Below are 16,926 nucleotides of genomic sequence, written 5' to 3' on the forward strand. Positions count from 1 at the left end.
AGAGGTCAGCTCCACCTGTATAACCGCACACAGAACAGCAGAGGTCCGCTCCACCTGTATAACCGCACGCAGAACCGCAGAGGTCCGCTCCACCTGTATAACCGCACGCAAAACCGCAGAAGTCCGCTCCACCTGTATAACCGCACACAGAACCGCAGAGGTCCGCTCCACCTGTATAACCGCACACAGAACCACAGAGGTCCGCTCCACCCGTATAACCGCACACAGAACCGCACAGGCCCGCTCCACCTGTATAACCGCACACAGAACCGCAGAGGTTCGCTCCACCTGCATAACTGCTGGTCCGCTCCACCTGAATAACCGCACACAGAACCGCAGAGGCCCGCTCCACCCGTATAACGGTACACAGAACCGCAGAGGTCCGCTCAACTTGTATAACCGCACACAGAACCACAGAGGTCCGCTCCACCTGTATAACCGCACACAGAACCACAGAGGTCCGCTCCACCTGTATAACCGCACACAGAACCGCAGAGGCCCGCTCCACCTGTATAACCGCACACAGAACCACAGAGATCTGTTTCACCTGTATAACCGCACACAGAACCACAGAGGTCCGCTCCACCCGTATAACGGTACACAGAACCGCAGAGGTCCGCTCCACCCGTATAACCGCACACAGAACCGCAGAGGTCCGCTCCACCTGTATAACCGCACACAGAACCGCAGAGGACCGCTCCACCTGTATAACCGCACACAGAACCGCAGAGGTCCGCTCCACCTGTATAACCGCACACAGAACCGCAGAGGTCCGCTCCACCTGTATAACCGCACACAGAACCGCAGAGGTCCGCTCCACCTGTATAACCGCACACAGAACCGCAGAGGTCCGCTCCACCTGTATAACCGCACACAGAACCGCAGAGGTCCGCTCCACCTGTATAACCGCACACAGAACCGCAGAGGTCCGATCCACCTGTATAACCGCACACAGTACCATATCAGCAGCGTCGAGTCCTATAATTCTCACAGGACCCCACCAATATCTGCCCTTACAGCCATGGTAGACGCTAGAATGTATGGGCTGCTGACAGGACGTGGAAGGAACCCATGCATTCTAGGTACAACCACCTTACATAAAAACACTGACACGGAAATAGCTCCACCTCTTTCCCTTGGAAGCTGCTTCCATCGCTTCCGGTTTCTGCATTCCAAGCCTCTTTTATCCCGTTCCTCGACTACAGAGCGTCTATTTGTAGTTTAATACTGCGTTCATTTTCTTGTAGTCCACAAATCTGCCCTTTCTCGTTTATTTTTCAGCCCTACTTTCCTCTATTTTTTACCTGGTAAACATTAGGGGACGTGTCGTTAACAGCAGTTCACCGTTATATTTATATATATATAGGCTCATTTACTGAAGAGAACGCCCAGAACCGGAGCACGGCGGCCATTTTGTTGTGGTCCTTTGTTGATTGGCTACAAACTCATGACTATAGGTCTGTTCTAGGTTATCCTCCGTGCTGCTTCCAGTTCCTTTTCTGAGAGCCCGGTACCTGCAGCTAGAGGTAATTCACAAATGATGTTGCTGCGGTTTTATGCAGAGCCTGCTGGGCCATCCCGTGCCATATTCTGTATTAGCCACAGACTAGTATAGAAGAAGAAGCAGCTGCTGCCTGCAACACTGCACCGCATCCCCTGCTGTCTCCTACCTACTATATTGTAGGCACAGGACTCTTCCTGCCATAAATGGAGCAGAATATATCAGTGGGCAGTCTTGCTGGCCAGAGCCGGCTTCCCCAACTGTTGTCATGGATCTGTACAACGTTCCCGGCAATCATTTTTATGACTTCTTTGCAACATGTTTCTGCTATAAAGTTTGGCATTTTCATACAGTGTGTTAAAGGGAATGTCAGCAGGGTCTCACCCCACCAAATTATTAATATGCACATGCAGCTCTTGGAAACAAAAAGTCTAGAAATTCCCAGTCTGTTACCGAGTAATAGCGTTGGAATCGATATGCAAATGAGGCTGATGTGCTTCCGGCATGTGGAAGCACTTGACAAGTGTCTTTCACTCCGCCTCTATTCCTCACCCAGCACCGCCTCCTCTTGCTTGATTGACAGCTCCTTTACCCGAAGGCCAATCGTTTCACCGTCGAGCAGGAGGATGCGCAAAAGAGAGCTGGAGCGACAGGCGCTTGGGAAGTGCTTCTGCACACAGAAAGCACTTCAGCCTCATTTGTGCATCGATTCAGATACAGATCTGTCGGTAATGGAAGTGGATATTGCTGGATTTGACTTTGCAACAGCTACATGTGGATAGAAATAGTTTGGGGTGAATTCTGCTGTCAGATTCACTTTAAAGTGGCTGGGCCGCTATTCTGTATCACACCACTGTATGGATTATAAAAAGCTAAATATTTGCTCTTTTCCTCCTGTTACAGCACCACACCAGCAGTGTGGTGCCTCTACGTTCCCTGACCTTAGTATTCTACTCACCAGCCGCCCTCTTCTTCTCTCTTCATCAGCAGTTTGCGACCTACCGGATCACTTTAGTGTTTTCAGGGTGAGCGGGAAGTCACTACGTAATCTAAGTGTAGGTGAGCCGGAGTGACGGTCTCATAGCTTTACATTCACAGCCGGTCAGTCAGGGGCGCCGTTACAAGATGGCGACTCGGAACCCAAGCAGAGCCAGGAAGGGCTGAAAAGTATGAGACTAGGGGCAGGGACCTTACAGTACATTAGTACCACCACTCCAGGGCTAAAACAAAACCAAACACTAGATTGTATGAGGGCTTGATTATTTTGCAGGGTGAGCTTTAGTTTTATTAGCTTGTATGTGACCGAAACAAATACGATTGTTTGCATTTTTTTTTACTGGAGGGTAAGATGACTGCAAAATAGCAATTCTGCTCTTTTTATATCTTTTCTGTGGCGTTTACCGTATGGATTTACAAATGTTGTATTTTGATAGGATGGACTTTTAGCAATTTATAAATATTATTTATTTTGGCTTAGTGGTAAAAAAAAAGGGTGTTTTAAAAGATATATATGTACAGTGACATGTAAAAGTTTGACACCCCTGGTCAAAATTACTGTTATTGTGAACAGTTAAGGAAGTTGAAGATGAAATGATCTCTAAAAGGCCTAAAGATGACACATTTCCTTTGTGTTTTATGCAAAAAAAAATTTATCTTTTACATTTTAAATATTTTGTAAAGAAAAATGTCGCGATGCAAAAGTTTGGGCACCTGTGGAGATTTGTGTGCTCAGATAACTTTGACCAAGGTTTCAGAACTTAATGAGCCTGTTAGGGTTATGGCTTGTTCACGATCACCATTAGGAAAGGCCAGGTGATGGAAATTTCCCAGCTTTATGAAACCCAGCCTTCTCTAACCTTGGGCTAAAAAACAGCAGCCATGGGTTCTTCTAAGCGGCCGCCTAGCACTCTGAAAATGGAAATGGTGGAGGCTCACAAAGCAGGAGAAGGCTACAAGAAGATAGTAAAGTGTTTTCAAGTTACCCTTTCCTCAGTTCTAAATGTACGGTAATTAATAAATGTCAGTTAACTGGAACAGTAGGGGTCAAGATAAGGTCTGGAAGATCAAGCAAAATTTCAGTGAGAGCTGTTCATAGGTTTACTAGAGAGGTAAACCAGAACCCCCACTTGACTGTATGGAACAGTCTTCAGAAGAAAACCTCTTCTGTGTCCTCATCATAAAATTCAGAGTCAAAAGTATGCAAAAGAACATCTAAACAAGCCTGATGCATTTTAGAAACAAGTCCTTGGACTGACAATGTTAAAATATAACTTTTTAGCCACAATGATCAAAGATATATGTGGAGTAATAAGGGCACATAACTACAGGAAAAGAACATCTTGATAACCATTAAGCATGGATGTAAATCAGTCATGCTTTGGGGTTGCGTTGCAGCCATTTCACGATAGAAGGAAGAATGGATTCCATGAAATTTCAACAAATTCTTGATGCAAACATAACACCGTCTGTAAAAAAAAAAAAAAAAAGAAGTTTGAAAAAAGGATGACTTCTACAAATGGATAATGATCCTAAATACACATCACAGACTACATGAAAAGGCACAAGATAAACGTTTTACAATGGCCCTCACAGTCCACTGATCTGCGTATCATTGAAAATCTGTGGCTAGAACTCAAAATAGCAGTGCATGCAAGATGACCCAGGAATCTCACAGAACTTGGACAATTCTCCAAGGAAGAATGGATGACAATCCCTCAAACAAGGATTGAAAGCCTCTTGTCCGGCTACAAAAAACATTTACAAGCTGTGATACTTTGAGAAGGGGGTGCTACTAGGTACTAATCTTAAGAATAAAGGAGGAAAAGGAGTAGTACGGTTAAAAAAGATTTTATAGTTTAAATAAAAATATATTATAAATCGTGCAGCAACACATAAAGTGCAAGTAGGACAGAAAAAGACAAATGGTGCACGCCAACAGTCTAGATTGAGTTAGTAAGTAAAGTGGAGCAAAGCCCTCTCTCAAAAGTATATAAAGGGGGCGTGGCCTGCTTGCTAATGGCATCGGTCACTTAGCTGCTGAGCTCCAGCCACTTCGACTCCTAATCGGCTCATTGCGGCTCGCCAGCGGCACCAATCTCTCTGCACACGGGGGGGGGAGTGCTGCGGAGGTATCCAGGATCGTAGCATGCCAAGGGGAAAATCCCAGAAGAAGCCGTCCCCGGCGAAAGTTACAGACTTCTTCTCCAGCACGGGGCGAGGGAAAATGGCGGCAGCATCCTCCTCCACAGCTTCCTCACGCTCATCCAGGAGGGGATCCACAGCAGGCCCAGACTTGGACACAGACGCTGCAGATATACCGCTTACCAAAGGTACAATGCAGAAACTGCTCAGTGCCCTCCGCTCATCACTGCAGCAGGATTGGAAAGATATGGTGGCTGAGCTGAGGGGAGATATCACTGCCATAGGCAGCCGTACAGCACATATTGAATCTAAAATGGGGGAGCTGACAAAGTCACACAATAGCCTCATTGATGCCAATGCAGCACTGGAGGAACAAGTGCAAAAGCTCCATACCAAGGTCTTGGATTTAGAGGACAGGTCCCGCCGAAATAATATAAGAATCAGAGGAATTCCAGAGGCCATACCAGACAAGGGGCTGCAGAGTTTTCTGGGCTCCTTGCTGCAGGAGCTGCTCCCAGACCTGACTGCAACTGATTTCCTGGTGGACAGAATACACAGAGTCCCTAAGCCTAAATCCCTCAGTGCTGATGTCCCTCGGGACACTTTAGCTCGCCTGCACTTTTACAAGACCAAAGAAGCCCTGCTGCAAGCCCTGAGAAAGAGACCCCCTCTGTCTGAGCAATTCCGGCACCTGTCCATTTTTCCAGATCTGTCTGCAGGAACCCTGGCAAAAAGGAGGGAATTTGCTCCTTATACCAAAGTTCTCAGGGATGAAGCTATATCCTATAGATGGGGTTTCCCTGTAAAGATCCTGCTTTTCCGAGCAGGAAATACCCACGCCTGCCATTCCCCACAGCAGTTGGCAAAGCTCCTATCCTCATGGAACTTGGCAAATCTCCCGGCCAGATCTCCAAGAGCTACAGGATCATCCCAACAGGATAAAGTGAATGAAGATTGGTCCGTCGTGTGAGTTATGTGATATGTTTGAGTCGCGGCTGAGACTTAGTTGCTACTTTTAAGGTCCGCTGGTTCTGTTCAACCAGGACCCTGAACCCCCATGGCGGTAAATTTCCACCATACCGCAGGCCCCTTTTTTGGGCTTTTTTCTTTGTGGACTGATGCTCCCTACATCAGTAATGTTAGTGATGTCAATATTGTTAGTGTTATCTCTTTCCTGCCTAACCTTCCTTTTCCCCCTGCAGCTCTAGGCAAGAGACTTTTTTTTCATGTACAATGGTACTGAACTGTATGTCTATAAATGTTAGGGGTCTGAACTCGCCAGCCAAGAGATCCATGTTTTGGCGGGAAGTGGTTAAATCCAAATGTGATGTAATATGTGGTCAGGAGTCTCATCTCCTCCAAGGGGACTCGCACAGGTTAAATAATGCTAAATTTCCTTTCATACTGCTGGCTTGTGGAAAAAAAAAAAAGGCTGGAGTATTCATTTGTGTAAAAAATACTGTTGCGTTCACACTACATTCACAACATTTAGACCCTGACGGTAGATACGCCATTATTAATTGCTCCATAAATGGATCTAAGTATACTATTGCAACCGTTTACGCCCCCAACTCTGGTCAGATCAGCTTTTTGCGGAGGTTTCTTTCCAAGCTTTCATCCGTTAAAGAGGGTAAGCAAATAATCTGCGGGGATTTTAACATGGTAATGTCCAGCACTCTGCATTGCTCCAATACTGCTGTAAAGAGGAAGGAGATGAGCACAATAATTTCAGAAAGGCATCTCCATGATATATGGAGATACCAACATGCAAATGAGAGGGACTACACATTCTTCTCGCCTCGGTTCACCTCTTACAGCAGATTGGACTACTTTTTGGTTGATAGCTCACTTATTATGGATTGCTCAGATTCAAAAATTGGACTTATAGCTTGGTCGGACCACGCCCCCATATACCTGACAGTTCAGGAGCAAAACCGCACGCCTGTTTTTGCCCGGTGGCGCATGAATGACTCCCTCCTAGCCTGTAGACAAATCTCTGAGGCGTTGCAGGCCGACCTCGCAGAGTTTTTTAACTTTAATGATAACAAGGAGGTGACAAAGGAAACGCTTTGGTCTGCACACAAGGCCTATATTAGGGGGTCATTCATCAAAATTGCCACTAGGGAGAAGAGGAGGCGTCAGGCAACTTACAAAGCTCTACTGTCCCACATAGTACTTTTGGAAGCCCACAATAAATCTGCCCCAAACTTGTCGACATCTGATGAACTCAGGAAACTAAGAACACAGCTCCGCCAGGTGTTGATGGCAGACTATGAGAAAAACTTAAGATCCCTCAAACAGCGGTACTATGTGATGGGTGACAGGGCGGGTGCCTTACTAGCCAGGAGGGTTAAAAAACGAGAAATGCAAAATAAAATTGAATACCTCGTGACGGGTTCTAATGCCACAATACGCAACCCAACGGAAATAGCCAACGCATTCGCTGACTTTTACCAGTCTCTCTACAACCTTAAAAATGACCCCACTGCCCCAAAGCCTACCCAAACGGCAATTAATTCCTTCTTAAACAATATTAATCTTCCTCGGTTATCTGCAGTACAGCTGGAGAAACTAAATTCCCCTTTTTCTCTGGAAGAGGTTCGCCAGGCGGTGACCACAGCCAAAAGAAATTCAGCTCCAGGCCCAGACGGCCTCACTAACTCCTATTATAGGCAATTCACTGAAACCCTGTCTCCTTTCCTCCTGAGACTTTTCTCCTCTTGGCGAGCCACAGCAGATATTTCACCAAATAATCTAGAGGCCATTATAACTACCCTGCCAAAACCAGGAAAACCCCCTATTTCACCAGGAAACTTCAGGCCAATATCCCTCCTAAACTGCGACTTAAAATTGTACGCCAAAATAATCTCAGCTAGAATACATCAAGTTCTTCCATCACTGATTTCCCCGGATCAAGTGGGGTTTGTGGCGGGGAGGCAGGCGAAAGATGGGACGAGACGTATGCTGGATCTGATTGCGGTGGCTGAGGGGAGGAAAATCCCCAGTGTATTCCTGTCCCTGGACGCAGAGAAGGCGTTCGACGGGGTGCACTGGGGATATCTGAAATCTGTTCTGGCCAAGTTTGGTTTCAAAGGCCCCATACTTAATGCCATAATGGCGCTGTACTCTAACCCTAACGCCAAAGTTCTGGCATCCGGATTTATATCTCGGAGTTTTGAATTAACCAATGGGACACGCCATGGGTGTCCGCTCTCCCCTATCATCTATGCCCTTGCTATAGAGCCTCTGGCGCAGACTATCCGTGAATGCCCTCGGATCTCGGGGATTCGAGTGGGGAGTATAAATCATGTGGTCAGTCTATATGCATATGACGTGATTTTATCTTGCACTAATGTAGAGGTGTCCCTACAACACGTAATGGAGATCCTGTCCTCCTTCGCTCAAGTCTCGTATTACAAGCTTAATATTACCAAGTCCTTAATTTTTCCGCTCTTCTTTCCAGCCTCTACCAGAGCCACTCTTTCTCATCTTTACCCTTTCAAATGGGAAGACGAGGGAATCCCCTACCTGGGTATTATACTGGCCCCGCTACACTCCGTGATCCGGAAAAATCTGCTGACCCTGCACACCTCATTGGATAAAGAACTTACTCGCCTTTCTCTTCTCCCGCTCTCTTGGGTGGCAAGAATGCAGACTTTTAAAATGATCTGTCTCCCAAAAATTATCTACTTACTTCGGTGCCTGCCCCTAACAATTCCGCAACGGTATCTCACCAAAATTCATTCGCTAATGAGTAAATTTATATGGGCTGGGAAAAAACCTAGAATAGCCCTGAGATGTATGCATGCCCTGTTCAGTGGTGGAGGAATGGGTATTCCTAATATTCTAACATATCACAGAGCTGCTATCCTGGAACCGGCTCGAGATTGGTGGAAGAATGATTCAGACTTGAGATGGTTACAGATTGAGTACACCTGGGCACAGGCCCACTCCCCTAAACAATTCATAGACTCCCTGCTCCTAACCCCTTCGCCCCCCGGCGATCTTCTACCCACCACAGCAGCTCTAAAGAAAGCTTGGTCCTTATGGAGCAAGCCAGTGTCACAGGCTCTAGGTCCCAGCCTTCCCCTTAGATCGCTGGAAGCCTTCATTCCGAATTTGAATCTTGCCGCCTGGACACGTGGAGGTCCAATTACCCTAGCAGATCTCTATAGAGAAGGCGTCCTACTCCCGTACTCAGAAATGTGTGTTAAATGTAACCTCCCCCGACACAGTTTATTCCAGTTTTTTCAAATACGTCACTTCCTTCAGTCCGCTCCTCACCTACCGGTTCCCACAACAGCCGACCACGCCGCAATTAAAAGATTCTTTCATAATAGCAAAATCAAAGGCCTTTCATACATCCATAACCTGCTAAACTCCCCGGAACCGGACAAACAATTGCCGTATATGCTCAAATGGGAAAAAGATCTAGCCTCTCAGCTTCCGTCGCAAGAATGGTTCGCGGCCTCAAAATGGATCCACAAATTCTCTTCATGTCTCAATCACATAGAGCAATTAAAAAAGGTTCATCTGCGGTGGTACAACTCTCCTACTAAACTGGCTTCTTTTTCCCCACATATGTCACCTTTGTGCTGGAGGGGATGCAACCACAGGGGCACCTTGTGTCATATGTGGTGGTTTTGCCCTAAGTTATCTAACTTCTGGCAGGAGGTGTTCAATCTAATCCATGAGGTTACTAGTCTCCGTCTTTCCCCAAACCCAACCTTAGCGGTGCTACACATTGGCCTAGATGGGATCCCGGATCTTTTAAAAAATATCATTTCTCACATTCTCATAGCCGGCAGGTACTGTGTGGCATACAAGTGGAGGTCGGTGAGCCCCCCTACAAAAACAGAACTAATTGAGAGGACCAACCTACACTGGCTATACGAAACCAACTTGACCCCCAATCTAGAGAAGAGAACGGTGAGACTTAAACAATGGCATCCGTGGGCCACTTCCCTTTATGTAACGGCCCTCCCCCAGATACAGACACCTACACCATAAATAAATTGATTGTGCCTAAGAATGCCATGCATGTAGAGCTGCTTCCCCTTCCCCCTCCCCCCCCCCCTCTCCCCGCTTCTATGTTCAAGTTGTTGGAAGGGGTATTTAATGTCCCAGATTGATATTCTAATAATGGCTCGAGGTTATTCCACCTCTTGCTACTCATTGCTCCTGTTCTTGATGTTTTTGTATGAGAAGTTTGTATTTTTTCTGAAAACTCAATAAAAACCTTTATGATAAAAAAAAAAAAAAGTATATAAAGATCATAAATTATAGTTAGGTAACATGAAATAGTACTGTTCAGAGCAAGCTTACCACAGGAGTAGCAGAACTATTGGAGGCCCCGGCCGGATGTTAGAATCCAAACAGCTAACATAGAAAAAATTCAAAAAAACTCATACCACAAGATATGGCCCTCCCAAAACCCTGTCTGATGCCAAATGCACATATAGCAGGATGCAGCCGGCCTCCACTAATAAAGGCAAGGAGCAGCACAGGTGCAGACTACTGATAAAAAACAACCACCCCACACCTACCAGACCATGGTGGGGTTGGCTGCCTAGTAGAAAAAATGCACAGGGTTTTGGGAAGGCCATATCTTGTGAAGCTAGAATCCCCAACCTGCGTTTTGTATATTGTTTCACTGCTGTCTCAAGGGTGTACTAATCATGCAGGGTGCCAAAAGTTTTGCTTTAGCCCATTTTCCGTTTTGTAATTTTTAAAATGTAAAAAAATGACATATATAATTTGTAAAGGTGTGTATGTAGACCTACTGTTGGGGAAAATAAGTGTTTGATACACTGCCGATTTTGCAAGTTTTTCCACCTACAAAGAATGGAGAGGTCTGTAATTTTTATCGTAGGTACGCTTCAATTGTGAGAGACAGAGAATAAAATTAAAAAACAGAAAATCACAATGTTTGATTTTTACGTAATTAATTTGCATTTTTTTGCATGAACTAAGTATTTGATACAATAGAAAAACAGAACTTAATATTTGATACAGAAACCTTTGTTTTTTAATTACAGAGGTCAGACGTTTCCTGTAGTTCTTCACCAAGTTTGCACACACTGCAGCAGTGATTCTGGCTCACTCCTCCATACAGATCTTCTCCAGATTTTTCAGGTTTTGGGGCTGTCGCTGGGCAACATTGAGTTTGAGCTCCCTCCAAAATATTTTCTATTGGGTTCAGGTCTGCTTTTTTATGGAGCTATTGATTAATTGTCCTGGCTGTGTGTTTTTCGAGTAATTGTCATTCTGGAAGACCCCGCCACAACCTATCTAGTGCTTTTACTGAGGAAAGGAGGTTGTTGGCCAAAATCTTGCGATACGTGACCCCATCCATTCTCCCTTCACTACAGTGCAGCTGTTCTGTCTCCTTGACAGAAAGGCACCCCCCAAGTCTGTTTCCCCACCATGCTTCACGGTTGGGATGGTGTTCTTGGGGTTGTACTCATCCTTTTTCTTCCTCCAAACACGGTGAATGGAGCTGATACCAAAAAATTCAATTTTTGGTCTTATCTGACCACATGACCTTCTCCCATGCCTCCTCTGGATCATCCAGATGCTCATTGGCGAACTTCAAACGGGCCTGGACATGTGCTGGTGTGAGCAAGGGGACCTTGCGTGCCCTGTAGGATTTTAATCCACGACGGCGTAGTTTATTACTAACGGTAATGTTTGATTCTGTGGTCCAAGCTCTCTTCAGGTCATTCACCAGAACGTCACGTGTAGTTTTGGACTGATCCCTGACCTTTCTCAGAATCCTCCTTACCCCACAAGGCGAGATCTTGCATGGAGCCCCAGACCGAGGAGAATTGCCAGTCATCTTGTGTTTCTGCCATTTTCTAATAATTGTGCCAACAATTGTTGCCTTCTCACCAAGCCGCTTGCCTATTGTCCTGTAGCCCATCCCAGCCTCGTGCATGTCTAAAAAATTTTCCCTTTTGTTCTTAGACATCTCTTTGGTCTTGGTCATGGTGGAGAGGTTGGAGTGTGATTGAGTCTGGAGTGTGACAGGTGTCTTTTATACAGGTAACAAGTTAAAACACACATTTAATGTAGGCAATGAGTGCAGAGTAGGAGGGCTTTTTAAAGAAAAACTAACAGGTCTGTGAGAGCCAGAATTCTTGCTGGTTGGTAGGTGATCAAATACTCATTTCATGCAATAAAATGCATTTTAAATATTTAAAAATGATGCAGTGTGATTTTCTGTTTTGTTTTTTTTTTTATTTTTAGATTTTGTCTCTCACAGTTGAAATGTACCTACCATAAAAATTACAGACCTCTCCATTCTTTGTAGGTGGGAAAACTTGCAAAATCAGCAGCGTATCAAATACTTATTTTACCCACTATACCTGCTGGAGAAAGCATTCACTATCAAGGGTTGGACGTCACACACAGAGTAATGTTCACTGACCTGCTGTCTACCGAGCATCATCCTGGACCCTCTCCTGGGGCCTTAGTGGTGGGAATGTGACTCTCTTCATCAGTGCTGTGGAATTAAAGGGAATCTGTCACTCCATTTTTCGGCTGAGCTGCCAGCACCGCCATCAGGGGCTTTTCTACAGCATTCTGTAATGCTGTAGATAAGACCCCGATGTACCCTGAAAGATAAGAAAAAAGAGTTAGATTATACTCACGCTGGCATTCGGTCCGGTCCGATGGGTGTTGCGGTCCGGCGCCTCCCATCTTCTAACGGTGACGTCCTCTTCTTTGCTGCCTGTCGTTGCTCCGGTGCAGGCGCACTGCTCTGCCTTGTTGAGGGCAGAGGAGAATACTGCAGTGCGCCTGCGCCGGAGCCAGACCGCCCCTTCGGTGAGTATAATCTAACTAGTTTTTCTTATCTTTCAGGTTACATCGGGGCTTATCTACAGCATTACAGAATGCTGTAGATAAGCCCCTGATGTCAGTGCTAGCAGCTGATAGTCGAAAAATGGGGTGACAGATCCCCTTTAATAGTGCCTTATAATCAAGTAAATAAATTGTAATGCATAGGAGCTGCATTGGGATTAGACTGTACGTCTCATGAATGTTATATCATTATTCACATTCAGTGATTATACTTTATTACAGGTTATGGGCAACCTAATTATTATTATTTGTTTTTTTTACTACACAGAACCTTTCCTGGTGAGGTCTTGTTCTCAGTTTCCTCCTCAAAACAATGAGGATGGACACGGATGGGCATAGGACGAACGACAAGATATTGAACCTGACCCTGGAGATTATCTGTCTTCTAATTGGAGAGGTGAGGGGTTTTGAGAATGTCAGATGCCTTGCCTATTTTTGTCGTTAGGAAATAGATTATTATTATTATTTATTGTTATAGCGCCATTTATTCCATGGCGCTTTACATGTAAGGAGGGGTATACATAATATAAACAAGTACAATAATGTTAAACAATACAAGTTATAACTGGTACAGGAGGAGAGAGGACCCTGCCTGCGAAGGCTCACAATCTACAAGATTCTATTTTATTTTTTTTTATACTTACTATTGTTATATCCTTATGAGGCATTGTTTTCTGAGGCACTAGTTATCCTTGTTGGTAGTACCTATATCTTATTTATGACCTTTTTGAGGGGAGAAGCTAGAAATATAAAGTGTTAACTTTTCTTTTTTTTGCTGCTGTCTACTAATTATTTTCTTATTCTTTAAAGGGTAAGACACCCCACCCTCCCCAAACACATTAAAGCTAAATCCATGGACACCTTTTATACTTTCTATCTGTTGCTGCATTCCAAAGAAATTAGCATTTTTATTTAAATTCAAATGAGGCCTCAAGTTCTCAAGGTGTGACAGAGCACTTTATAAGCTTTTGCCTTTCTAGGTGGTTTGCCCACCACCAACCTATTTAGCTTGATTAATAGCTCATTATGTGACTTCAGCCACCAGACAATGAGCTTTCAAAAGGGAAACAACCTTAGGGGGTAGAGGCCCAGAGCACTTAAAGGTGATATCCAGTTTTGACACGAAAATCTGAAGTCTATGTGTGACTGCAGACTTGTGAATCCTCATTGCGTGCGCTTTTGGGATTCTCTGTTGCCAGGAGAGGACAGTCATATGGCTGCAAGTATGTGATATGCATACTCTCAGCCACATTCCAACTAGACGTGCACGCTTTCATTCAATACAAGTGAATTGAGTGATGCTGTGCATGTCTAGTTGGAATGTGGCCAGAAATATGCATATCACAGTCTTGGGATCACATAAATGCCCGGTCTCTCCACCAGAACCGGGGATTCCTGACAGAGCGCACTTTGAGGACTCATAAGTCTGCCGTCACATAGTGGCTGAGACTTTTATGTCAAACCTTTTCTTTTTTTCTGTCCCAAGGCCTGATAAGCAGATACATGGTTCTTGTTGGGCTGTGTTAGGCTTTTTGCAGAGTCACCAATGCGGTGACAGCTCCTTCCATCATTTCACAGCTTACATGCTACGATCTCTATCATCTGTGACATCTAAGGGCTAATTTGCATCCATCACCCACTGGTAATGATGGTAGCACAGCTCTTTTGCACAATTATATTGTAGAGTGTTAATAATCATTAAAACATGGCATGGCCACGCTGTGTATGTGGTGAAACGTGCGTTCTCTGAGCTCCCGCGGCGCTTCATCCTGAATGATCCATTTGGAGGCAAAAGAACAGACCAGCGCTTGACTCACCCACTTCTTCAAAGTGCCTGAATGACAGGGAGCTGTTTTCCGGGCCTTGGCGGTGTCATGATGCACTTTAAAATCAAGAGAGGGATGAAGACGTGGCGCTGGCCGAAATCCAATTTGCCGCCTGCACTGCCGCTCAAGAGGTCAGAGCCTCCCCCACAGGGAAACATCTGGTGAAAGGTCTCGATTTATGGCATTATCTCTGGAGGAGAAGACTGAGTGCCCTGAGCTAAGGCCAATGCCTCAAAGGCATAATGGATCTACTGCAGCTCCTAAAGGTAAAAGTTGTACCCTTGAAGAGTCTTCCCAGAGGGTCCCCCTTCCGTCGCAGATGTCCTCAATGCATTTAATAAATGTAACTTTACGCTCAATACACTGATGGGACAAGGTGGCCGTATACAAGAATCTATTTCTGTAATACGTCATGATGTGTAGAAAGGGGCCGAACGCACCACAGCAGTGGAAAGCAGAGTTAGTGAGTTGGAAGACGCTCTCCCGCCAGTCCGCAGAGTTATACAGTCGCAGCACTGATTGCTAAGGCTGATGATCTGGAAAATTGTCAGAGACGCAATAATATTAGGCTGGTGAGGGTTCCAGAAAAGTCTTGAGGGGAATGACGTTGTTTTTTTTTTGTTTTAATTGTTTACTTCATATCTTGGCAAAGATATCCTCTCTCTCCTTTGTTTGCTGTGGAGAGCGCTCACAGGGTCCAGTTGAGACTGGTCCCAATGGGCAGACCCCCCCCCCCAGGCCTATTTTGACAAATATCCTGCACTTCAAGGGCTCAGGTACCATATTAACCCCTCCATGACGGAAACTTTTTCAGTTTTCGTTTTTTGCTCCCCTTCTTCTCAGAGCAGAGCCATAACTTTTTTATTTTTCCGTCAATATGGCCATGTGAGGGCTTGTTTTTTGCCGGACAAGTTGTACTTTTGAACGACACCATTGGTTTTACCATGACTTACCATTTACCTTTACCATGTACTAAAAAGCAGCAAAAAAATCCAAGTGACAGTTGGTTCCCGTTTAATATCTAAAATTGAATATCTTCCTAGATCTCTAATGGATCATTCTACGCTCTGGCTATAGGTGCAGGTGGCACCGTTAATATGTAAGTATTCAATAGGTTGGAAACTTAAAGGAGTTGTCCGCTACCAGGACAACCCCTTCTTGATCAAAATGTTTGGCACCGATAAAGTAATAAAGCCTATACTCACCTCTGGTGCCGTTCCCAAGGGGGTCAGCACTCGTTCTCCCGTGGCTCACGTGTGGTTATTTTGACAATGGCCCCTAATCAGCGCTGTCCCCGCCTTATGACAATTTGAACATGAAGAGGAAGTTGAGCTGCAGCTGATCCCGGACTTCCTTTTCCTGCTCAATTCAACAGGAGGTGGGGCAGTGACACCAACGCTGATTGGACGCCGTCGTCACTTGTCACAACAGCGCAGAAGACGGAGTGCCGACACCGCATGAACAGCACTGGCATTGAAGGTGAGTATAAGGTTTATTATTTTATGGGGACCAAGAGAGGGGCATGAGAAGAAGTTGTCCAGGTAGTGGACTTCTTTAATCCATTCTGTTTAAAATTATTAATTGCACTACCATTAGAGAGAAACTTAGGGAATTCTTTGATATCAATTCTGTTTCGGCATTAACACCAAAACTCCTGCAATTTTATAGACATTACATAGTTTTTACCAATTAGTATTCATCTGGGGCCAAGTACTCAGGAGAAGCACTATTGGGATTAAACTTCCAACTTTGGGAGAAGGCAACAGAGATTTTTTTTTAGGCTAGTTTCACACTAGCGTTACCAAGCGCAGCATGGTTTTGCCGGCGCATACGCCCTTTTTGTGCTGCGCCAAGCGCACAAAAATGCAACAGAGTGCGTTTGGCGCGCGTCGGCGCAGCGCAAAAAGGGCGCATGCGCCGGCAAAACCATACCAGCGCACGGCCAGCGTACCCAACGCTAAATATAGGGTACGCTAGTCGCATGCAGCGTCATGCGCCCAGAGGAGCTGCTGACAGAGGGGGCACGGCCGTGGCGGAGCTTAGCGGCGGCCCTGCACTGTGCTTGGTAACGCTAGTGTGGAACTAGCCTAAGGGATTTGTTGATTTCCTTGGAGAAGAGTCAACGAACGGTAGGGGAAATGTCAAATGGTAAAGCCCTTGGATCTGATGGCTTTCAGTAGAGATTTTTAAAATATTTTAGATTTTAGGTGGAGCTTTTACCACACTATTTGGAAATGGTTAATGATGCATTTGCTGAGGGGACACTACCAAGATCAATATATGACGCTATAATAGTTGTCTTGCCAAAGGAAGAGAAAGATGAGGAACTACCAGAATCATCCAGACCTATTTCACTACTAACGTCTGATGTCAATATTCTGGCAATAATCCTGTCAAATATATTGAGCTCTGTGATGACGTTAATACACCCAAATCAAGCTGGCTTCATGCCATCAAAGTTGGCTGCCATTACTTACGAAAGCTATTTTTGAATTTGCAAGCAGTGCAGCCTTATCCCAAGAATAATGCTGTTCTCTTCTTGGAGGCCACAAAGGCTTTTGATAGTGTGCAGTTGAAATGTACAGCTCTGGCAAA

General features: G+C 45.2%; 1 protein-coding gene across 1 annotated transcript in view; it reads left to right on the plus strand.

The window, feature by feature from the left end:
- Window positions 1-1,043: 1,043 nt before the first annotated feature.
- The window catches only part of LOC141100190 (uncharacterized), a 46,780-nt gene continuing 30,897 nt past the window's right edge, over window positions 1,044-16,926 (plus strand). The window contains exons 1-2 of the mRNA XM_073588502.1: window positions 1,044-1,526; window positions 12,774-12,902. Of these exons, the coding sequence (XP_073444603.1) occupies window positions 12,819-12,902 (84 nt within the window). The 5' untranslated portion in view covers window positions 1,044-1,526; window positions 12,774-12,818. The remainder of the gene's footprint in view (window positions 1,527-12,773; window positions 12,903-16,926) is intronic.

The sequence above is a fragment of the Dendrobates tinctorius genome, unplaced genomic scaffold, assembly GCF_039654945.1.
Source record: "Dendrobates tinctorius isolate UK_male_01 unplaced genomic scaffold, ASM3965494v1 ptg000103l, whole genome shotgun sequence".
Taxonomy (NCBI): domain Eukaryota; kingdom Metazoa; phylum Chordata; class Amphibia; order Anura; family Dendrobatidae; genus Dendrobates; species Dendrobates tinctorius.